General features: G+C 60.9%; 1 protein-coding gene across 1 annotated transcript in view; it reads right to left on the bottom strand.

Annotated features, from left to right (window-relative positions):
• The window catches only part of CHD5 (chromodomain helicase DNA binding protein 5), an 81327-nt gene extending 61518 nt beyond the window's left edge, over window positions 1-19809 (bottom strand). Inside the window, exons 1-3 of the mRNA XM_012662557.1 lie at window positions 19620-19809; window positions 9468-9595; window positions 2085-2264 (exon numbers count right to left, since the gene is read on the bottom strand). Coding sequence (XP_012518011.1) covers window positions 2085-2264; window positions 9468-9595; window positions 19620-19698 — 387 coding nt within the window. The 5' untranslated portion in view covers window positions 19699-19809. The remainder of the gene's footprint in view (window positions 1-2084; window positions 2265-9467; window positions 9596-19619) is intronic.
• Between the last annotated feature and the right edge of the window lie 3847 nt (window positions 19810-23656).

Below are 23656 nucleotides of genomic sequence, written 5' to 3'. Positions count from 1 at the left end.
CCTTGGGCCAGTTCTAATCCTGGCTCTGCCACCTACCAGTGCTAACAGGTGGACAAGTTACTTAACCTCTCTGCCTCAGTTTCCCCATCTGTGAAATGGGAAGAACAGCAGCACCTGCCCCACAGGAGAGAGTGACTTAGCACAGGCGCTTGGAACAGGGCACCTCGCCATGTGTCAGCAGCTGCTGGCACCCAGCACACCCTGCCTTCCTCCCCCCACACCTCACAGCTTCCAGGCTGCCCTGAGCTGCCTCCCCCCACGCACTGACCCAGCACACCAATCTGCACACACCACTCCTGGGCCAAAGTCCCTGGTCGGGGTGGTCATGTGACCTGACCCAGCCCAAGCAGTGGGAATGCTGGGTCTCCTGCCTGGACACCTGGACACAGGAGACCTGCCCTCCCTCCTGCTGGATGTGCCAAGAGGCCCCCAGCTGCTGCTGCACCCATTCTCCCACAAGGGTGCACGGCCTGAGCCACGGAGCAAAAGATGCAGAGAAACAGGCCTGGATGACACCACGGGGTGCCACACCCAGAGGCCCCCCGCCTCTCAGTTCCCACGGTCCCCATCCCACAAATCCCTTTACTGCCTGAGCCCCTTGGAGCTGGACTTTGGGGTCCTGCCGTGGAAGGCTGCCGAGTGGTACACACAGCCTCCTGGGCGTCTCCCCGAGCTGAGAACGCTGCCTGCCGGCACAGCGGGAGGCCTCCAAAGCCCCTGTTCCGAGACAGTTCTGAGATGTTCCCACGCGGGGCCCCTCCCGCGGCCGGCCCGCCCCCATGGACACACAGCCATTCCAAAGGCACCTGGGCCCCTTCGCCCCCACCCAGGGGAGCAGAGCCGCAGGTGAACGAGAGGACGATTTTGTTCCAGGATAACCCTGAATTGCTCCCTTAAGTTACTCTTTTGGAACTGTTAGCCCCTCGGCTGTTACCAGTCACAGATGACTCACAACACATCCACTGACTCACGAATCACCCCGAGTGTCAGGACACCACCGGTAAGAACACCTCCCCCCGGCACTTCCCAACTTCAGTCATGGCATTCACAACTCTGCCTCACCCAACAGCCACTGTACTAATGTTTACGGAGCATTTATCTTTAAATTCATGGCTAGCCCAAACTGAGCCTTGGTGCCTTGTATAAGAACAAAGGGAGCCAGGTGCTCCTGGACAACAATGTCACCTGCCCACTGCCCCAGAGCTGAGGCCCGGAAGCCCATCCATCAGCCTCACCCCAGCCCCTTCCTCCGCAAGGACCCCCACGGTGCTGTCTCTGAGACTCGGGGGGCCTCAGGATGGCCCTAAAGCCTTGGCTGAGCTCACATCATCCCCCGTATTCTTGGGAAGATGGTTTTCCCCAGGGGACAGCTGGAGGCCCACCCTACAGCTCCTCTGCTCCATGTAGGAGACTCGCAGAACACCCGCCCGGGCAGAATTTCAGGACGCCTGCTGGTAAAAAAGTTCCCTTGCTACCATAAGCAGAACTGTCAGCCACATTTTGTGGCTAAGCCTCCATTTGTTGTTTTATTTTTCCAAATTGCTCCAAGCAAGAGGTTCCTGACACTAAACTTGAGCCCACATTATCCACCACTCTCTCCAGAAACAGCTGCGCACTCGCGCGGGCGAGCTGGCGCCCAGAGCAGCCAGCACACCGGCAAGATGCTGCGTGCTTTCCTCCACAGATTCCTAAATTTCACCCTTTCGTACTAAGCCCATGCACGAGCACACACATGAGCACACACGAGCACGCACATGAACACACAAGCACACGCACGAGCATACACGAGCACACACATGAGGACACATGCGCACATGCGTGCACACAAGCATGAACACACAAGCAGACGCATGAGCACATACACATGCACACACATGAGCACGCGCACGAGCACACACATGAGGACACATGAGCACATGCACTAGCGCATGCGCAAGCACACGCGCAACCACACGCATGAGCACGTGCTCACAGGGGCTCCCGGGTCGGAGGGCAGAGAGTCGACGGGCAGGAGGCTCGGCCCCTCCAAGGGGACTGCCATTCTGTCTCAGCTCCGGCCCCTCCCACCCCACCTGGCTGGTTACCTTTAAGCATCCATCATCATTATCATCCTCATCATCATCCTTCTTCTTTCGCTTGGCTTTTTTCTCCTTCTTGTCCTTGAGTTTCTTCTTCTTTTTTTTATTAGGGGAGTAGTCACTACCCTCGCTGTCCGACTTCTCTTCCAGCTCCTCTTCATTTTCTGACAGCTCATCATTGCTCCCCTGGGAAAGAAAGGGGGACAGTGAGGGCAACAGAGGCCTGGAGAACACTCAGAGTCCCGGCCCACACTTGGGATCAGTCGCCCCACTCCTTGGCAGGGTCCCACCACCCACGGCTCAGCCCCAAAGCCCAGCCCAGGCCAGCAGTCTCGTCCCCGGGGGCAGCGCAGCAGCGAGTGCTGGAGTGTGCAGGCCAGGCTCTCGCCAAGCCCAGCGCGGCCTGCTCCGGCAGCCCTCGCGGTGAGCTCCGCGTCGGTCATCACCAGGTTGTTACGGACTTTGGGATTTTAACCAGTGTTATGTGACGGTGCCAGGACCCAGGAGCTCGTGGCAGAGGTTGTGACGCCCAGAGTCAAACAACAAACTGCACAGGGAAAGCGGGAGTAGGAGAAGACCCACCGACCCGTGCCCACCCCAGAGCTGCTTCCGTGTGCATCCCACAGAACCGTGCTCACCAAAGGAGACCTATAAACAACGGAGAGTGCACGTCCCAGTTTTCTCTGTTCGGACTCTCCGGAAGCTGCTATGGCACAAGCCCACCTTCCCCTCCCCCACCCCGGCTGCTTCCTCTCAATATGAGACAAGGTAATTTAGGCAGCTCTTAAGCCTGGCTTCCTTGATTTAGTTTCCTGTCTGTACAGGCAGAAAATGGCCCATTTATATGGAGATAAGGGTGTTTACAGCCAGAGCATCCCCCCAGAAAGGTACTGCCCCTCGGAGAAAGCAGCTTACTCCTGGCCTTCAGCGATGCCAGCCGGCTGGCAAAGCCCTTCCCAGCCCCTCCCAGGGAGAGCTGGGCGCTGTTGCTGCAATTACTGGCACAGGCCTGTCCTCCTGATTGCTGTTAACTGCCTTCAAGGTGGGCAAAGAGAACATGGGAAGGGATGAGCAGAGAACTGGAGAGATGAAAAATGAGCTCAGAAAACAGCAGCAGGGGAGAGGGAAGAGGCAGGAGGGAGGAGAGGGGAAGAGGGAGGGAGGGCAGGAGAATGAGGGGCAGAGCAGGCAGCGGGTCGGCCTTGAGCATCCTGGGAGGCCTTGGCCCGATCTCTGGCCTTTAGGACCACACTTTAAAGAGGTGATAACCTGCCTTTTCCCAGGTGAGAGGCTCCAAACAGGCACAACCCATCAGTTGGCTGAGGGTAGATAAGGTTGCTGGTGGGGCCCTCTCCAAGGCCAGGCTGGGGAAGCACCCTGCCCACATGCTCCCTGCGCTCCTTCTCCCTGCCGCCCGCCAGGCTTCCTGCTCCCAAACCTCTTGGCCCATCAAGCCGCCAGAGTCCCGGCACTGGCAGCTGGCAGGCAGCAGGGCCTCTGTGTGTTTTCCTTTTCCAGAGCCCAGGTGTTCCGGGCATACTGACTCTGCCGCTGACTGGGACCCTGCTTCCAGGGCTGGTGGCGACACTGCCCTGGGCCCACAGCTCCCAGGCTCTGCCTCAGTCCTTTGGGGAGGTGGAGGTCAGACAGAGATGTCCATTTCCCCCAAGGGGGTCAGAGTTTGGGCAGCTTCAAAAGACCACCCCTCGAGAGACCTGAGAGGCACAGCTCTCTCCCCCAGCCCCCGCTCCAGCAAAGGTAAGGATGGGGGGAGAGGCTGCCATGAACTTCAGCACCATGGACAGAGGGAGGAGCCTTGCTTGGCCCTCAGCTGCCCTGGGGCGGAGCCCACAAACCCACCACGGATGAGGCTGGCAGACCCGGGGCTGATACCGTGTGGCCTGACCATGGGCCCCGGGATTCCCCAGGGAGGCTCCATCCCTAGCTAGCCTGGGACTCGGGCAAGTCACTGCGGCAAGTGAACCTCAGCTTCGTCCTCTGTGAGGTGGAGATGCCACAAAGGATGGAGCCAAGGACAGAGTGTAGGAAAGGCCTTGAACACTCCGGCAGGGAGAGCCGAGGCACAGAGAGGCAGTGCTCAGAGACAGGGCAGCGCGGCTAGCACGCAGGTCCCAGCGCCAGGCCTCCTTACCTGGCCCTGCGCAGAGGCCTCAGCCAAGCCAGAGCAGTCTGAGGCCAGAACAATCCATGGCCTTTGCCCCCACACCATGCCCACGCCCAGACAGCAGAGGCAGCCCTGACTCTGGTAATGCCCAGGTGACCCATGACGACCCCAACTCTGCTTGGAAGCCAAAGACACAGCCAGGACGACACACTGGAAGACACACGCCAGCCTCATGCCCCTTGATTCTGCGACTGGCATCGGGCCAGAGCTAACTGCACAGAGGCCGCCTGCTGCGGGACGGTGTGGCTCGGGCAGGACGGGGCTCCCTGGGCAACTCCTGCGTGAGCTGACCCGGCACCTGATGGGAAGCTGGCCCCACCACAGCCCAGGAGCAGGAGTGGCCAGCAGTGGCCCAGAGGGAGCAGGGGGGAGGGGAGGGGAAGGTGCCTCCAGCTCCTGTCTGGCAGGAGCAACAGCGTGTGTGCAGCTTGCGGCTTGCAGCTCGGGAGGGCAGGCGCTGACAGGGCTCGCCCACCGTCCACTCGAGCTAAGTGGCAGGCGGGAGGGCACAGATCCCTGGTGAGGAAGGGGCTAGAGCAACGCAGGGCACGTCTGCAGCCCGCCAGCGCCCCCGCCCCTGCCCTGCCGCCACCCCCTGGGGCATGGGCAAGATGGCAACCTCTCCCTTCACAGAAGAGGGGAGGGAGCTTCTCTCGCTCCTCTGTCTACCAGCACTGGGGAGAGCCCAGATGGAGAGAAGGCTCTGATTCCCCAAGTCCCACAGCCCACCTGCCCTTCCCGGCCTCTGCCTCGGGGAGCCCACCCAGCCTGCCCCCCCCAACGCCAGGATCTCACTGAGCCCTGCCCCTCCGCCACCAGGGTGTGGCGGCTGAGGGTGGGGGTGAGAACACATCTGCATCCACAGCAGAACTCTGCATCCAGCTGTTCAGATACTTCCAGAACTGGGCCTCCTTTTTCGTTGTTGTTTTTTCCACATCTTTCGTTGCAGAGGAAGGGGCAAGGGGGAAACTGCAGATGGTTCCGAAAACAACTCACAGAGCAGAGACTGGTCGAGGGACCCGAAGTGATGTAATGTCATTCAGTGGCAGGAAAGGAAGAAACGACCACAAACCCGAAGCGGACCTGCCATCCGGTATCTTGAAATGTATGGGGGCGCTGTGGGCCCAGCCACGTGCTGGGAGAAGACCCGGGCACAGACCCAGAATCCCCTAACACAGCCCCTGAACCAACCCTGGCCCCGCGGTCTGAGAGCCACCGAACCACGCTGCTCCGCTTGTGAAAATCAGGACAGTCAGCCCCTGACCTTGGCACCGACCTTTGGGCGGCAGCAGCCCTCGGTACGGCTGTGGGGGATGCCCCACCGGCTGGAGAATCTCAGCGGACTTGGGTTCCCCACACGGAGTCTACCTGCACAGCTGCCTCAAGCACTGCGCCCAGCTATGCACGCCGGGGCTGGGGCAGGCGGGAGGGGCCTCTGCCCTAAGCCCAGGTCCCACTGAGGGCGCAGCAAGTCAATCCCCACCCCAGGGACCCGAGCGGGCAGCGCCGGCCGCCATTCCTCCTTCCCAGCCTCACAGGCCGCCCCCTGCTCCCCCTCCCCTCTACAACACACACCGCGGTTCCTGAAAAAGGAGGCATTTAAGCTCAAAAGGAAGGACTCGGAGAGTTGGTCATTCTCAATTTGGGGTCCTTCAAGATTGAGAGGGAAAAAGAAAGAATGAAATATGAGCCTTCCCATTCACGAGTGTTATAAACAGTTATAATTTAGCACTGAATAATTGGTTGCTATGGTAACTGCCGCAGTACAGGTTGAAATCATTTCTCCCTCCTGCGCTCGCGAGGGTCTGACAAGGAGCTTCATCTACATATGCTCAGGTTCCGGCTACAGCCCAGTTATTTTATGTAAAGCAGAATCCAGGACTTGCTGCTTGGGGCCCACCCGCCCCGGCTGCTCTGCAGCCTCATCTGGGGGCCCCTGATCAGAGGAGGAGAGGGGCAAAGGGGTGAAATGCCCCTGCCCTGGGGCCCCAGGGAGCTGGGCGGTGGGCAGGGGCACAGGGCGGCCGGAGCCTGCTCTCTGGCTGCAGCAGGTTCCGGCACCCTAACACCTGACAGCTGGTCCGAGCCAGGCTCTCGGGGATGGCAGGGAGGGCAGCCGCAGTCCGGGGGGGCATGTCGGGGAGGCCTCCTGTCCACCCTACCCCTGTGAGAACCAGAAGTGCATCTTGGTAGAGAGAGGAAGAAGAGAGGGCCAGGAAGGAGGGGTGGAGAGCAGGAAAGAGAGGGAAGGAGGGAGGCAGATGAGGCAGGAGGGGAAAGAAGACATGGAGGGGAGAGAGGGCAAAGGAGACAGAGGAGGATACACCCAAGGCAGAGAGACCAGTGCAGGACAGAGGGAAGGACAGAGTATATATGGCCCCGTGAGAGACAGACAGGCAGACAAGAGCCAGAGAGACAAAAACAAAAACATGTTCTCAGGGAAAGAAGGGAGAGGACAGACCTGGGAATGAGAGCCAGAGAACCAGCCCTCTCTGGTTTTGGAGGCCACCAGGCCACCACCCCAAGCCCGGACACTGTCCAGGCCCTGCCCACCCCCAGCCTCCTTCCAGGCCAGGGCCACTACTGTCCCCTGTGCCCAAAGCCAGCCCTGCCTGGGAGAGGACAGGGCTCCCACAGGCCCCTGCTGTGCCCTGCTGGGTCCTTCCCAGCACTTGGGAACGGCGCAGACCCAGCCCAAAGGCCTGAGACCCAAGGGCCGGATGATACTGCCCTTCGTGGCCTAGCCTCCTACCAGGTCCTGCCTCGAAGGAGGTAGGTGGTCGGGGGGGATGTGTAGGAGCCCCTGCCATCAGCCATGAGGCACCAGGGCCCCAGCACCCACCTCACCCCAAGCGCACAGAGCCGGGTCTGAAGGGTGAGGGTGGGGCGAGCAGCAGGAGAGTCCACAGCCTCAGTGAGAAAGCCTTGCGCCCACTACCCGGGGCCTTGCAGCCCCGGAACCACCTGCCTCTGCCTGGCACAAGGACAGAGCTCCGGGGCCAGGGTGCAGTATCAGAGCAGTGCAGGAGGAGGGAGGGAGCTGCAGCAGGGAATTTGGGAACCCCCGTGTCAGAGGAGCTGGTTTGCAGCACCTTCGTCAGTGGGGAGCCTTCGGGCTCGGGATCCCCCCTCCCCCTATCATGCCTCTACCTCCCCTTCTAGATAACGGGGACAAGGAGCTTCACCCTCTCCGAGCCCCCTCGGGAGATGAGAGAACCTCGGAGCACAGGTCGGTGAGTCTACAGGAGCCTCCATGCCCAAATTCCCTCCAGGGGTGCCCCTGACCTGGGCCCTGCCTACGTGCAGCCCCCATGCCGGCCCTATGGTGAAGGGCGGGGTGTCCTGGGAGGGGCTAGACACACATTGACCCTGGACATCATGCCAGACTGAGGACAGAGCTGAGGGCAACAGAGGAGGTGGATCAGGCAGGGGGCCCAGGGGCTCTCCAGGGGAAGAAAGGATGGTACATATGCGCGCGCGCGCGCACACACACACACACACACACACACACACACACACGCTCGCGCACACATTTGCCCACACGGAGGAGGGGAGGGCACGGGTGGGGCTGCCAGGCAGGGCTTAGAGGGGCAGCTTTGGGGAAACAGAGCAGGAGCCTGGACAGGGGCCACGGGGCGGTCCGTGTATCTGGAGGCTCTCCCTTGAGGGTGGCAGGCTGCAGGAAGGCGGCAGCCGAGGGGCCCGGTGGGAAATGCAGACCCAACCTGGGCAAGCCCAGCGTGGGGTGCACCTGAGGTGGCTCTGGCCAGAGGGGGTGGGGCCGACAGTCTCTCATCTCCCCGGCGTCCCTGAGCTCGTCCCCAAGCTCCCGACAGGCCAGAGCCCAGGCTGCTCGGCTCTCCAGATGCGCCCAGGCTGGTGCCAGACGAGAGGCACGGGCCGCAGGGGGAGGCCAGGCCCCCAAAATGCCTCCGGGTTCCCAGACAAGCTGGCAGGTGGGCAGGGGAGCCGCCACCACTCTCTCTCCCCACTCAGGGGTCTCTGCTTCTGCCCCTGGAGCCGCCAGAGGACCCGCCGGACTGAATCACGTCACGTCTCTGGTCTGCTCAGAGCCTTCCAGTGACCCCATCTGGCTCAGGGGACACCGAGATGCCCACAGTGGCCCCCAAAACCCTCACAACAGGGAACACCCCAGCCTGGCACAGCTCCCCCTGGTCTCTCCGTGGCTTCCTCCCCCGCTCACGCTGCAGGGGCCCGGACCCAGGCCCAGCTCTGCCCAGGGCACCCCAGGGCGTTACAACCTCCCTCCTGCTGCACCTCCCCAGTGGCCCCCTCTGGGCTCTCACCTGCAAGGCTGGGCCACCCGGGTCCCCTTTGGGCAGGGGAAGCAAGAAGGGCACAGAGGTGGCAGCACGTCCCCTTGGGGCAGGCAGGCCGGTGAGGACCAGGCCTGGCAGGGGCCTGCTGGATGCACAACTTAGCACGGCCACTGCGTGGCCCTGGCAAGGTCACCTCTGAGCCTCCACCACCGCTCTCCCTACACGGCTGCCTAGTGTCCTAGTCCAAGTGAGAAGCACTTTAAGCTGCAAATCTGCCTCCGTTTCCCCGTCTGCTGAGCGGCTATCATCACCCCCGTCCCACCTGCGTGAGGATAAAGTGAGTCCACATGAAGCACGTGGCAGCGTGCCCCAAATGCGTCAGCAGTATGGGAAACAAGGGACACGTTCACACCATCACGCCCCACCAACCCAGAGTCAGCGGAGCATGCAGTGACCTCTCCTGTCCAGAACAAGGAGGAAGGTGACAGGAAAGCAGAGGTCGGGTCACCACGGCTGAGCACGGCACCCACAGGCGGCCATCCCTCACCAGGGCCCTGATACCTTCGACATACTTCATTTTCGTCAGGTTTCAGTTAGAGGCCCGCCACGGAGCAGGGAGAGAGGGCAGAGACCGGAGAGCCAGGGAAGGCACAGTGTCAACAGAAATGGGGCCCCGTCCCCACAGGACAGCCACGACGGCAGGGAGGGAAGAGGACCCTCCGACATCCTGTTCGGAAGCAGGACACTTCCCACGTGTCTTAGAAAGGCTCTGCACGCGACACTTCACACTAACAACGGTTTGGTGTTCTTCTCTCAGACTCAGCTCTCAGAAACCCCGGCACTCCGAGGTCCAGGGAGCCAGGCCCTCCCAGCTGGAGGACGCGGCCGGGACCCCCCGCCCAGCCGCCGTCCCGGGCCCCTCACCTCTTTCTTCTTCCGCTTCCCTTTCGACTTGTTCTCCTTGAGCTTCTTGGGTTTCTTCTTCTTGGGAAGGTTCACGGGCTCCACAGGGAAAAAGTCATCGAAGGCTTCGAGGCCACCATCTTCTTCTTCTGGAAGAGTCGGAGGGGGAGGGTTACTCCTGTGCTTCCCTCAGGGAGAGCTCCAGGCACACAGGGCCATCGCGGGGGAAGCTGGGAGCCCCCTGCCCACCGTCACCCAACTGTGCCGGGCACGGCCACCTACCCTCCCCAGACCTAGTGAGGTAGAAGAAGCGAGGACGGGAATCCCAAGGTGGTGGGCAGAGTCGCAGCCCCTCACCCCTGGGCCCTTGCTTCCCTCCTCTGCCCTGGTATGACAGTGCCCAGACAACGGGACCTCCATGAGCAAGAAACTGAGTGACTAACCAGGTAGCCCTGCCCCCAGAGAACCACAAAGCTCCTTGGCCCCGGGGAGGCATGGGGGCCAACAGAGCACAGGGCAGACCTCGGTGAGACCCCTTCCTGCGCCCTACTCCCAGGATCGGGGTGCGGCCAGGAGGCGCCTTGTGAATGCAGGACAATGGGGACGCTTGGGCTCCATCACCCGGGGCCACATGGAGCCGGCAGAGCAAGTGCCTGGACCTATGTAGGCGGGGTCCACCAGGGAGGAGGCCAGGACGCCCTGTGGGTTTGGTCGGGTCCCCCGAGTGGAGAATCAAAGACCACACTGCTCCCCGTCCCCCGTCCTGCCCCTTCACACACGCAGGAGCACACAGGTTGTACACACCGCTCCGCTCCAGACACACACACACATAACAGACGCCAAGTGCATTCCAGCTGGGCTCCAGAGAGATGTGAAATTCCGGAGAGATGCTGCACACACCACGGTGGGCTGTCAAGGACGTGCCCACGATTCCCTCACTCAGGTCAAGACTTTAAATGCCGAGAGGAAAGCACGTGGGCGCGGGAGGTGGCACCTTTGAAGAGGCTGGCTGTGAGTTCTGCCCCCGCTCACCTCCTACCTGGAGGAGGGGCTCCCACGTGTACTCGGACAGTGTGACGCGAGACCCCTGCCGTGGGGTCATGGTGGCCTGGTCTGCGACCCATCAGGAATGCAGAAGGGCAGCCGGCCCAGAGCTCCCGAGCACCAGACCCGGGCCATGGAGGGGATCCAGGAGGGTCCTCTTGGCAGGAACAGCAGCAAAAAGTCACCACAAGGAACAAACCACCCAGAGCAGATACATCCACCTTCAGGGCGAAGGCGGCTTCCAGAAGGAAAAACCTCCGAGAGTCCACTAAAGGGGCCTATGAGAGAGCTGGTCCTCCACTCCAGCCTGTGGCCCGAGCGCCCCCTGCCAGCTTGTGTGCCCCCCCAGCCCCATATGTGCCCCCCCGACCCCATGTGTGCCCCCCTCCCATGTTTGCCCCCCTCCCATGTTTGCCCCGTCCCATGTTTGCCCCCCTCCCATGTGTGCCCCCCCGTCCCATGTGTGCCCCTGTCCCATGTGTGCCCCACTCCCATGTGTACCTCCCTGGTCCCATGTGTGCCCCAGCCCCATATGTGCCCCCCCATCCCATGTGTGCCCCCCTCCCACGTGTGCCCCCTCCCATGCGTGCCCCCCTCCCATGTGTACCTCCCTGGTCCCATGCGTGCCCCCTCTCATGCATGCCCCCCTCTGACGCGTGCCCCCTCCCACGTGTGCCCCCATCTCATGTGTGCCCCCTCCCATGTGTAACCCCTCCCATGTGTGCCCCTGTCCCATGTGTACCCCCATCCCATGTGTGCCCCCTGGTTCCATGTGTGCCCCTGTCCCATGTGGGCCCCCCATCCCTTATAGCCCCCCAGTCTCATGTGTGCCCCCCTCCCATGTGGGCCGTCCGTCCCATGTGTGCCCAGGAGCAACTGGGGGAACGGAGGGGAAAAGAGAAGAACCAGGCGGGTCCTGCCCGGCCTGGGGTGGGTGGGGAGACACAAAAGGGAGCGACACTGGGAGGCTGAGGACTGCCTCAAGTGGGACCTGAGGAGAGCGAGGGGTCCTGGGGCCGCCCAGGAAAGGGGCAGAGCGTCCCCTGCTGAATCAAGCTTGGAGACAGTCCCTTCCCCCCAAGGAAGTGTTTTCTCATGACCGCCATGGCTGCTGGAGGCCCACACGCTCGGAAACCAGCCGCTCACAGATGCATAGACTCGCGCGTGCAGCGCCCAGGACACCCGACGTCCGCCTCCTGCCCCCCACAGAGGTCCCCTCACCTGGGCTGGGACCGCTGCGCCCCCAGAGTCCCCAGGGTGTACAGGGGAAGGCTCCCGCCCTTGGCTTCTGGGCCTCCCACCGCCCACACAACGGTGCCGCTTTAGCCACCACCCCCCACTCCTAGAGGGCGCTGGTGGCCAGGCGGATGGGTGTCCGCCCCTGCATCCCACAGGCCGGCTCGCACACATACCGCGCCCCGCCAGGCGCAGATGGGGGCTGCATCACTGTGGGCCGGGGGGGGCTCCCTCCAGGGCGGCCAGGTTTCTGCGGCCTCCCCACCCAGGGTGCAAGTCCCACCCTGCCCAGCACAGCCCCCTCCCCATCTGAGGGGCTTCGAACCCCAAGGGGTGGCCGTGTAAACACAGGATGCCAGGGGCAGGCTCCAGGCAGGACTGGACGCTGCCGCAAGGGCAGTGGCCTGAGTGCGGTCAGGGGACCAGCGGAGAGGTGCGCTGCCGAAAGGACCCTGCAGGGGGCGCAGCGGGGCACAGGCGGGGCGCAGCCAGGCGAGGGCAGGGGCTGCTCCAGCTCACCCCATCCCGTCCTGCCGTGGAGGGGCAGGGAGTTGGGCGCCCCGTGGGATGTGGTCGACACCTGCCCTCTCCCCGCCCACCTCCTCCTCCCCCGCCGCAGACCGCCTGGGCAGAGCCGCCCCCACACCCTGGCGGTGCCCCGCAGCGCTTATGTAATGGGCTCTGGCTGATGCAATCGCAAGGGGTGGCAATGCTTCTGTCTCCTCCCAGCTGTCCCCTCCACGCAGGGCTGTCCCAGACTCGGGAGGGCCAGCCCGGCACACTGTCACTGACTGACCGACAGACGGGCGGAACAGACAAGGGTATGCACACGTGGCTGCAGCTGGGGAGGGGGGACCCAGGCCCTAACCCACGCCCAGAAGCAGCCTCCGAGGACACAGCCCCAGACCCTCTGCCACGGACAGACCCCTCCATTCTCAGAAGACCTCACAGCCCGGGGCCATCTGCCTGGTGAAACCCTCCTCCGAGAAGGTTCTGGAGCTGGCACACGGGGGTGGGGAGCCGGCCCTGCCCACCCCTTCTCTGACAGGCCCTTCCTCTCTCCACACGGCTTCTGGTGGGGGGCCCTGAGGACACCCCAGGCCTGACCCTCTGTGACGCTGCCCCCGCCACCCCACCGCATACACCCAAGTCTTCAGCCAAGCCCCAGCGCCCCCCACCCACTCGGACCCTCTCCCTCCTCTGCAACAGGCCCCGAGCTTTCAAACCCAAACTGGCGAGTCACCACCCAACAACTCCGCCATCAGCCACGGCTCGAGCACCCAGCCCTGTGCCTCAGGCCCCCAGCCCTCCCCCAGCAGCCCCATCTGGTAGGCAGAGCACAGGCCCCCGGGCTCCCGGGCTCCGAGCCGAGGAGCATGAACCAGTGGCAAGGTGGGATCCCAGCGCCCTGGCCAAGGGGCTCCAGGGAGGAGTAGCCTCTCCTCAGGACTGTGTCCTGCTGGCTCCTGACCTCCTGGCCTGCCTGGCAGTGCTTTTCCACGCCAGCCTTGCCCCTCAGGGCCTGAGGCTCTGTGGGTCCACGCCAGGCTATAATTAGGACCCATTAGCATTATCTCCTACCTCTGGAGCCTCCCAGTCAGAAGGGGCCTGGGACAGAGGCGGGTGGGGCCCGAGTCTGGCCGCAGCCCAGGGAGGTGCCTCTGCTGCTCTCTCCTGAGCTCACCCAGCCCCTCACTCAGCCCTGCGGCCCCCAGGCTGGCCCAGGCCGAGCCACTGCAGCTAGGGGCCGTTCTCAGGGTGACGCGCCACAACAGTAGGAGTAGCTAGTACCACCTGCGCCAGACTCGTAGCACAGGGCATTGATTAATTAGTATGAATTCGTCTCCTCCACACAGCAACCCTGGGAGATGGGTACTATTCTTATCCCCATTTGCAGGTGGGGAAACTGAGGCTCAGAGGACCTCATCACTGGCCCACATCTCAGCTCCACAGCTGGCAGGCGGCAGAGCAGGGTTTGAGCCCAGGCCGGTCCCTGGTCTGGAAGGTCACAGGGGCCCCCCAGGTCAAGGCTGGTCCACCACACAATCCCCATGCACACATCCCCACGGGTCATGCCCTGCCCAGGCTCCAGCCCCCACCACCCCAGCAGCTGCTGGGGGGCTCGGCAAACGCAGGGTGATCAGAGCAAGAGAGAAGCGCGTGATTGCGCGGGGAAAGTTAGGTGGTCTGATTCTGAGTAGTCGAAGGATTTGCGGGGCCGAGCCAAGAGCTGGCACAAGAGCTCCATCACCGGGTCACTGTCCTCTCGGCAGCCTCGAAGATGGGCTCCTTCCACTCCCCACGCGCCTGCCAGCACCAAGCAGGGAACGAGGCCACCTGGTGGCCAGGAGGAGGAGAACAGGCAGCACAGGCCTTCAACCCGCCACCCTGTCCTGGGGACAAATCCCTTCACTGAGACTGTTTCTTCACCTGTAAAATGGGCCTAATACAGCAGCCTTCCTTGGGGGGCGGTACAAACTGCGAATGAAAGGTGCCCAGCAGGCACTCAGCAACGGCAGACGGAGCCCAAGGAAGCCCCAGGGTCTCTGGTTCAAGCACTGCTGGGCCAGAGGTTCTCAGGGCCACCCTAGCGCTGGACAAGGAGAAACGCCCAGTCCCCATTAGTCCTTGCACCTCTCCCCTGTGGCACAGGCTCTATGCTGACAGTGGGGGGCGGGGAGGGCAGCACTCCCGCCCAAGAAAGGATTAATAATTTATTTATGACATTTAACAAAACCCAGACATCACCTCATTGGCATCTCATCAAAAGAAAGCATCAGTCCTGAGTGGGGAGGGGTAAGTGGAGGTAGGAGAGGGGGAACTGTGCCTAGGGCCCAGGGCATGGGGTGGGGGAGCGGAGGAAAGACAGGCAAGGAGGGGAGGGCCCGGGAGACCCTAGGGGGACAGGGAGGGACAAAAGAGAAACAGAGAGGGATGGCCAGGCGGAAAGGGAGATGCAGAGGCAAGACCTGGAGGAGACAAAAACTGACAGACATGGGGACAGAGAGAGAAAAAAAGACAGGGGAGACGGAAATAAGGACAGAGCCACAGAGATAAGCAGAAAGTCTCAAAGGTTTTCCAGTTGAACACCATTCACCGTGTTCAGTACCTGGCACAGAGAAGATACGTTGGGTGGATAGCGGATGGATGGATAGTGGATGCATGAATAGATGGATTGATGGATAGTGAAAGGATAGACGGGTGGTGGATGGAGGGATAGATGGGTAGTGGATGGATGGATAGATGGCTAGTGGATGGATAGGTGAACAGATGGATGGTGGATGGATAGGTGGATAGATGGATGGCGGGTGGATGGATAGGTGAACAGATGGATGGTGGATGGATAGGTGGATAGATGATGGTAGATGGATAGGTGAACAGATGGATGGTGGATGGATGGATAGTGGATGGATGGTGGATGAATAGGTGAATAGATGGATGGTAGATGGATAGGAGAACAGATGGATGGCGGGTAGATGGATGGATAGTGGATGGCGGGTGGATGGATGGATAGTGGATGGATGGTGGATGGATAGGTGGATAGATGGGTGGTGGATGGATGGATAGATGGTAGTGGATGGATAGGTGGTAGATGGCTGGTGGATGGTAGATGGATAGGTGAATAGATGGATGGTGGATGGATGGATAGTGGATGGATGGATAGTGGATGGATGGTGGATGGATGAATAGATGGATGGTGGATAGTGAAAGGATAGATGGGTAGTGGATGATAGGTGGATGGATGGATGGTATATGGATAGGTGAATAGATGGATGGTGGATGGATGGATGGATAGATGGATGGTGGGTGGATAGGTGGATAGAGGGATGGTGGAGGGATAGGTGGATAGATGAATGGTGGAAGGATAGGTGGACAGATAGATGGTAGATGGATGAATAGATGGACAGTGAATGGATAGATGGATGGTGGATGGATAGATGGATGGTAAGGGATAACAGGATAGATGGATGGTGGATGGATGGATAGATGGATGGTAGATGGATGGATGGTGGATGGATGGATGGTAGAAGGATAACAGGATAGATGAATGGTGGAAGGATAGCTGGATAGATGGATGGTGGATGGATCGATAGATGGATGGTGGATGGATGGATGGTGGATGGATAGATGGATGGTAGAGGGATAGCTGGATAGATGGATGGCAGATGGATGGATAGATGGATGGTTGGTGAGTGGATGGTTAGTTGGTTTGTTTTATGGGTGGATGGGTAGATGTTTAGGTGGGCAGGTGGATACATGGATGGATGAACAGATGGGTGAGTGATTGAATGAACTAATGAAATGACAGATGGCTCTTAGTCCCTGATCAACTTGGAATAAGAATAAACAACGCACTATCTAAGCCACTGGGCAAAGTGTGCTGGTCACCTCCCTCCTCCCAGAAAAGAATATTAAATACAATCAGGCTCCCTGGGACCACCCCCCAAAAGCCACACTTCTTCGGGGGACAGGAATAAGCTAAAAATTCATGGCCCTTTGAGAATCACTTTCCCCTGGCCCTTGGGTCTAAGAAAGCCTGAGATGCTCATAAGCTAGGGCCACTCAAGTGCCACTGGGGCCAGGGGGACCACGCTGCCCAGCCAGGGAAAAGCCGGGGCTCACCAGCTTTGGCTGTGATTGGGGAAGGGCTAGGTCGGCCAGGCAGGGAACTTGCCTGCCCAGCAATGGCCCTAAGCAGGCTTGGGGCCACATCTTCCGAGCCCCTCTCGTGCTTCCCCCTACACCACCCCGGTTCACACTCCCGGCCCTCCTCCCACCCAGGGTCCCATTCCCTCATGCTTACTAGATGAAGGCACAAGTCTTGGAAGCATTTCCTTGGGCAAGGCAGGACAGCTGCCCCCCTTGGATGGTGCTAATTATACCAGCCACAGTTTACTGGGCAACTATTATGTGCTAGGCACTGTGACCTAAATGTTCCACGTGCACCGTCTCACCAGTCCTCATAATAACCCTCTATGAGGTAGCTAGTGCTATGTCCCCATTCTACAAGTGGGGACACTGAGGCAGACCTCTGAGTAGCTTGCGTGAGGCCACGCAGCTAACAAGTGGCAGAGCTGGGATTCGGGCCCTCACTTGGACCAGCCATCCCAACTCCCAAGAGAATTTGGCAGCTGCTGGTCCCCGGGCCACCAGAGGTGGGCACCCGCTCACCATCCTCCTCAGGGCAGGCTCCTCTACCTGCCTTCACACCAGAGACCCTCCAGGGAAAAGCCCTGGGTGGAAACAAGAACACCACCGAGAGAGCGCAACGCCGAGGGGAGGCCGGAGACAGCAGAGTCAAAAGAGAAAAGATCTGACACGTAACAGTCCAATGACAGCTCCCAAACACTAGCTCCTCCACCGCAAACTGCAACATTCAGGAACCAGCTGGTGCTGGGTCTGAGGGGGTCGCAGGAGAGCTGGCGGCCTGGTTGGGGCTGCCCACAGGGCCAGGGGCCAGGGGAGACCGAGGGACTCCCAGCCCTCAGAAACTGAGACCACAGCCACCTCTCGGGCTCCCACAGCTCCAGGTGCTGGGCACGGGAGGGGACCAAGGGAGTCACACTCGGGAAGCCCACAGACACAGAAGTAAACCGGTGATAACATTCCAGAGAGTAGTAAGGGCTGCCAAGAAAATAAAGCATTACCACGGGTCTGAGAGTGACTGGGGGGTCACGCCAGAGCCAGGGGCTCCCTCCCCGTGGTGGCATTTGAGCTGGGACCTAAATGACCAGGAGGCAGCTGTGAGCAGAGGAAAGAGCACGTCAGGCAGAGGTCACAGCCAGGACCCAAGGGCAGGATGGAGCTTGGAGTGTTCCAGAAGAAACAAGGAGACCAGTATGGCTGCGGTATGGGAACAAGGGGGTGTGGGGGAGAAGGTGGATTAGAACGAGGGCTTTGTGACTGATGGAAGCCATGGAGGACAAGGTCTCACCTGTGTGCACAAGGTGACCCTGGCTGCTGATCGCGGGGACCAGCAGGAGGGGACAGAGGCCTGCACTGGGAACATGGAGAGGGTCTGGAGGTAGAGCAGCTGGTCTTGCTGAGGGGCCAGAATCCCCAGGCCCGAGGGGCCGAGCAGGATGTCTCCTCTGCAGGCTCTGGGGACAACCTCACCTGCCCTGCCCTGGGGTGGGAGCTGGGGGGAAGAACAGGCAAACAGCAGCAGACTTTGACTGAGGCCCAACCTCTGGGCCCAGTGACTTGGGTGCCCCCCAGCCTGGGGGCACCTCCTTGGCCTCTTCCCCTCCCCGAGCTCCACATCCCGGCACAGTGAGTTGGAGCCAGAGAACGAGACAGGAAAGGGGGCCAGGGACTCCATCGGGGGGTCGCTGAAGTCCCAGAAATGAGCCTGTTAAAGCATGCTCAGCTGTCCACTGCCCCCCCGGTGCCACAAAGGTGCCACACCCCAAACACCACCGTGAGTATCTTACTGAGGAAACCAGTGGACTGGCTTACTGAGGAGCCAGCCTCCCGGGTTTCTGTTCCTGTGCTGGGCCTCTGTGCTGCCCTCCGGGGAACGGGTCTGATGCCACAGACCTGGGATGTAACAGTCAACTGCTGTCCAGGTAGTCCTGCCCCACGTGGGGACACCCCATCTCTACTCCCCTGACCCCAGCAGGCTCTGTGCCAACTTGGCCTGTCTGAAAGTCAGTTGAGGAGAGGGCCAGGTCACAGCCTTAAAGCCACTAAGCCATCTCGCAAGCAAACAGAAGGGGGGTGTGGCCACCTGGTGGGAATCCCCTCACTGAGGACGGCGGGAGCTGCTGCTGGCCTCCCGCCAAACAGGTGCTGCAGGTATCAATTCGTGGGATAGTCTCGCCCCTGGGGAAGTCACTCCTGAGGGCCAGCGGGGCCCTCCCGGCCTCCCACAGGTGTCTCAGAAGTCCAGCGGTGCCTGAGTTGGTGCCAGTAAGCCGCGAAATAATAGTCACCGCAAAGGGCAGACAGGAGGCTGGTTGACAGGGTGGGGCCCTGCCCAGCTGTGCCAGGAGGAGAAATGTCCCAAACACACGATGAGCAGTTAACCAAAGAATTATCCTGCAAGGTAACCCCCTGACCAACAAGCCCTATTTGTGCCAAATTCTGAGAGATAAAAGGAGAGAGATGGCAAGGGCAGGGGCGGTGGCCCTGGGGTGTCAGGCCCTTAACCAAAGCAGGGAACGCCACTCCTCCGGGCGACCGAGGGCTGGAGACAGCGGCAGGCGCTAGGGCGCTCCAGGAGGACACCGGCGGCCCCGGCGAAGTGCTTGGGAGCGACGGTCACGGCACCCAGTGGCCGGGAAAGGGGAGCAGGAGTCCGAGCCCGCGCGCCCCGGCACGGAGCCCTCCTGGGCCCGGAGGGAAGCCGTCCCAGCCTGCGCGCTCGCAGCGTCCCCAAGCGCGGCCGGTCCTCGCCCTGCTCCGGGCCCCACCCAGCCCGCCCTGGGGCCGAGAAGGGCCGGGGCTGGGTCCCGTCTGCCCGCGGCGAGGCCGAACGCGCTCGGCGGCTGGGCGAAAGCGCGGGGTGCGCGGCGCCAGGAGCCAGCACGACTCCCGCCCCCTTCAAGGGCACGCGGGCTGACCCCGGCGGCGGCGCGCCCCCTCCCCGCCCGGGCGCCCAGCGCAGGCCCCCGCCAGCCGTCCTCGGGCCCGCCTGGCCCGCGCCGCGGCCCGGGGAGCAGATCGCACCCCGCCCTTGGCTGCCCGCGCGCCGCGCCCCGGCGCTTGCCCAGCCCCGCGCCCTTGGCCGCGCGGCGCCAGCAGGGCGGGAGCGCAGCCCCGCAGCCCGGGCGCCCCTCCTGCGCGGCGCCAGCCCGGCCGCACCGCCCCGCCGCCCGCGCGCGCCGGCCCCGGCCCGCCCGTCTCGGCGCCCCTGCCGCCCCGGCCCCAGGCGCACGGCGCCCAGCTCACCTGACATCTCGTCCTCGTTCTCCATCTCCTCGGCGAACAGCCGCGGCAGCTCCTCCTCGGTGCCCGGCGGGCCCCGCATGCCCGGCGCGGGGAGGAGGGGAGGTGGGCGCCCCCCCTCCCGCCGGGCGCGGTGCCAGCCTTAACCCGTGCGCTGCCGGACGGGCGCGCGCGGCGGGCGAGGCGGCCTCGGCGAGAAGATGGCGGCCGCCTGCCCCCCACCCCCCCAAACCTTCACCCCCCGTCTCGACCCCCCTTCCTCTCGGCCGCCTTAGCCCGCTCCCCGCAAAGCCCGGGCCGCTCCGCCCCCCGCGCCCCGCAGCCCGAGTCCCGCAGCCGGCCGAGGGTGGCGGCGGCAGCGCCGGCGGCACGGCGGCACGGCGGGGGGGCGGCACACATGCCCGGATTGTGACGTCCAGTCTGGTTGCTGTGGCAACCCCATCCCATCGTTCCGGCAGCGCTACTAGTTAACAGCAGAGAACAAGTTGGGGGGCTAGTCCTGAGCCTCCGGGTGCGGACGGGCGACAGGGGCGCTGCGGCAGGGGGAGCCGTCGAGGAGCCCGCACGCCCGGGGACCCGACGGCCGAGCGGGCAGCTGGGACTCGGGCGAGGCCGGGCGCGCTGGGAGGCAGGGAAACGTCGCCCCCCGCACCCCGGAGGTGGCAGCCGCCGCCACCCAGCCGGCGAAGGCGCTCGGCCCCGGGGTCCCCAAGGGCGCGGAGGCAGGGTCTCCAAGGCGGCGAGCGGCAAGCTCCGCACTCAGCTCACATGCACCCAGACCCGCCCCGCTCCTGGCTGGGGCCTCGACACGCTTCTAACCCCCTTTCCAAAAGGGAGTAGAAGAAAATGTGTTCCGCTCTTGGGGAGGGGACGCGCTGGAGGCAGAGGGTCTGATTCCTGCAGAAAGTCTGTCTAGGCTGGCTCCTCCCTCACCCCGTCTCACCCCCGCTCCCACCACCCACTGGCCTCCTTCCAAAATGCCCCTCCGGGCAGGGTCCAGTAAAAACCCTGGAGGTGGTGCGGACCTGCGTTGTCTGTGCCCAAAACTCGCGCTCAGAAGCGACACGTGTCGCGGAGAGGGAAGGAGCCGCCGCCACCAGCCCTCGGTCGTTAAAGGTGAAGATGGAAGCCAAAGCCCTCGGGAGCACGACTGGAATTTTAAATGAGCGCTTTCAGTCTCCGCAGCAGCAAGTCTTAAAGCTACTTTAAGAACGCAGTTTCAGCAGCGGCAGGATCGCCAGCCCGCTAACGCCAGCAGGGTTAGACAGTGAAGGGAGGGCACCCTCGCCTCGCTGCCTCGGGCCAGACACGCCGGGGACCCCAACGCAGATCGCAGCGTCGGCTGAACCTGGGAAGCCAAGAGCAGGGGACGAGGTCTCTCTAGCACCTGCCCTATTCAGGCCAGCACTTGCCAGTGTCCATGCCACACTGGCATCACCAGGACGGCTCTCCCTGTCCTGGCACCGTTGGAAGGTTGTGCCCCCTTCGTTTGGCCCCTAGTGCCAGATTTCTTGGGGAGGTGGCCACAACCCAAGCCATGCTCGGTGAATCCAAGCTGCTGGCCAGAAGGTGAGGGATGGCCTGGGGAGGTTGGAACGATTGGCAGCACAGTGGTCCCCTTCTGCCCACCCAAAGAGTGGCCAGAAGCCCTAAACAAAAGCTCATCAGCATTCGTTCCTGGGCAAGGGCAGGTCTGTCCAGTCTTCCGGAATGAAAGTGCAGGGAATCCCCCTCGTCTCCCACATCATTGTTAAACCACTTTGTAGACAGAGGCCTGAGATCAGCCCAGCAGGGAGGCAGCCAAGAAACCCAAGGCCTCCAGGTCTAAGCCAGGGGCGCCCCAGACCACTGAGGCTTGAGCCAGGCCTGCACCTTCCCCATTCTTTCCAGACCACCCATCTGCCTGAGTGTAACCATCCTGGGGAGAAAACCCTGAGCACCACCAAATTCACCCATCCCTTCCTTAGCTACCAGTCCCCCAACACCTCGGTAATTCCTGTCAAAGGTCCCCTGGCCCCCTGCAGAGAAACTCTGACTCAGAGTATCTCTCATCACCAGAAAGCCCCCAGACACACACACACAAACACACGTCATTAACCTTGGCTCCGATTCCCAAGGAGAGGCTGAGAAAGTCAAGATATCATTCAAGAACAAGTTCTAAGTGCTTAATTTGGCAACAAATTAGAGAAGAGATGCTTTCACCCATAATCCTGTCCCCACCCCGCCCTTCCCAGTGACTGCACCAAGTGACACCGCTTACTGACCAAGAGCAAAATACGGCAAAAACTGGGATGGTAGAGACGAGTGGATTTTGAACTACAAATCACCATTTATTTTAAAGGAGAGCCCTTATTGTTAAACTATTAAATGTGCATTTTAATGACAACGAGCCAAAAATGCCTAATGTTAAAAGCAATCCCTAAAAAGGTGAACATTCAATAAACTCTGCAATTGCGAGAACAAGCCTATCATTAAGGTTACACTTTGAGAAGACAAGATTCCCATGTTTGCTGATCACAGAGCTCATAATTACACCTCAGTGACAATTCAAAAATCAAAATATTTTTTAATATATTGGTTATAAAAGCATCAAGGAAAAAGAAATTTTCTTCCTCAAGCACAGAACTGAAATAGCTAATCGTCTTCTGCACATACCATATTCAATCTCCATTCCTGGGCTACGTGAATTCCTCAAACAGGCACTCCCAAGACCTGCCTGAGGACAGCTCCTTTAACATGCCTCCACGCGGTGGCCACCTGATGGCTTCTTCGGGGCAGTCCCTCGCTGCCTCACAGCCTGCCACTGAGGTCAAGGAAGAAAAGCCAAGATCAAAACTCTGCCCGGCGCCTCCTCCCCAGCAGGGGTGAGACTGCAGCGCTCAAGATTGCTGTGGCCTCTGGAATGAAGGGTCAGCGCCCCGTGCAGTGTCGCACTTGAAGCGTTTTTCTCCAAGTGTGGACCTTGCACCACCTGAATCCAAATCACTTGGGCTTGCAGGGGAGGAGGGAGCTTCTCAAAAATGAAGTCCTGGGCCATGGCCCTGAACTTGAGAAAAGACCTGTGGGAGCCTTAAAGCATTTTATGGGTGTTTTCTGGGTTCTAGCTACAGTAGTAGCTAACTCACTCAGCTGGTCAGCACAGCCTTTACAGACTGTTTTAGCTTGGCCTAAAATAGCCTAGAAAAAAAAAGAATGTGGATTCTCAGATCCATCACAAAGACCAGAAAATGGCTGGATGAGAAATTCTTAGTTTTCTGTTCATGGAGATAGCACCATCCTGGCATCATTTAACAGGTGGTCCTCCGCCTGCTTCCTTTAGGTGGAAGACCACCTCCTTGCTGGTATAGGAAACCCCCAACACCAAGCCTCTTATCTTCCTCTCCCTCCAGAAAGAAAAGAAACCTGTGCTTTATTCTACCAACACAGGCCCATTACCATGATTCAGCCAACAATGGCGCAGGAGCCCACCCAGATTCTCCCTTGGGGACCTGGCCTACCTCCCACTGTTGTGGTGTCTCAGCTGTCCCTACCCTGGGGGACTTCGGACCCCAACCAGCCCTGTGTTCTGTCCAAGGGTCACCAGGGAGATGGTCTATCCCCTGGGTACCGACAGATCTGTAGTTGTAGTTCTCTCTTGCAAGGGACCAACATCCTTGCCACTCCCATTCCCAAGGGACAGCATACTTCTCTGGGGGAGGAAATGAAAGCATGTTATGCATGCTAACTTCCAGGCTCTCCTGAAGTCATCAGTGACTTCATCAGAGGGACCCTCACTGGGGGCCTGCTCACCTTCCAGGAAATCAAATATCCCCAGGTATCTATCAGCTGTCTTAAGATACTTGGTACGATCAAATTCCCACACTTTCCCCATGTTTCTGACTTTTCTGAACTTAAATCACAGCATGAAACTCTCCATGGCTCCAGTCTGTTTCTGCGCCAACTACTTCAGATCAGGCAGGTGAGGCAGGAGGCAAGACAGATATAAAGGAAATTGGTCTCAAATGTGCTTTGGACACAGCTGGTGTGATGAGTGAATGTAA

This window comes from Propithecus coquereli, unplaced genomic scaffold, assembly GCF_000956105.1.
Source record: "Propithecus coquereli isolate 6110/MARCELLA unplaced genomic scaffold, Pcoq_1.0 Scaffold77, whole genome shotgun sequence".
Lineage (NCBI taxonomy): Eukaryota > Metazoa > Chordata > Mammalia > Primates > Indriidae > Propithecus > Propithecus coquereli.
The sequence above is the reverse complement of the archived record's forward strand: the minus strand, read 5'-3'. Positions and strand labels throughout refer to the sequence as shown.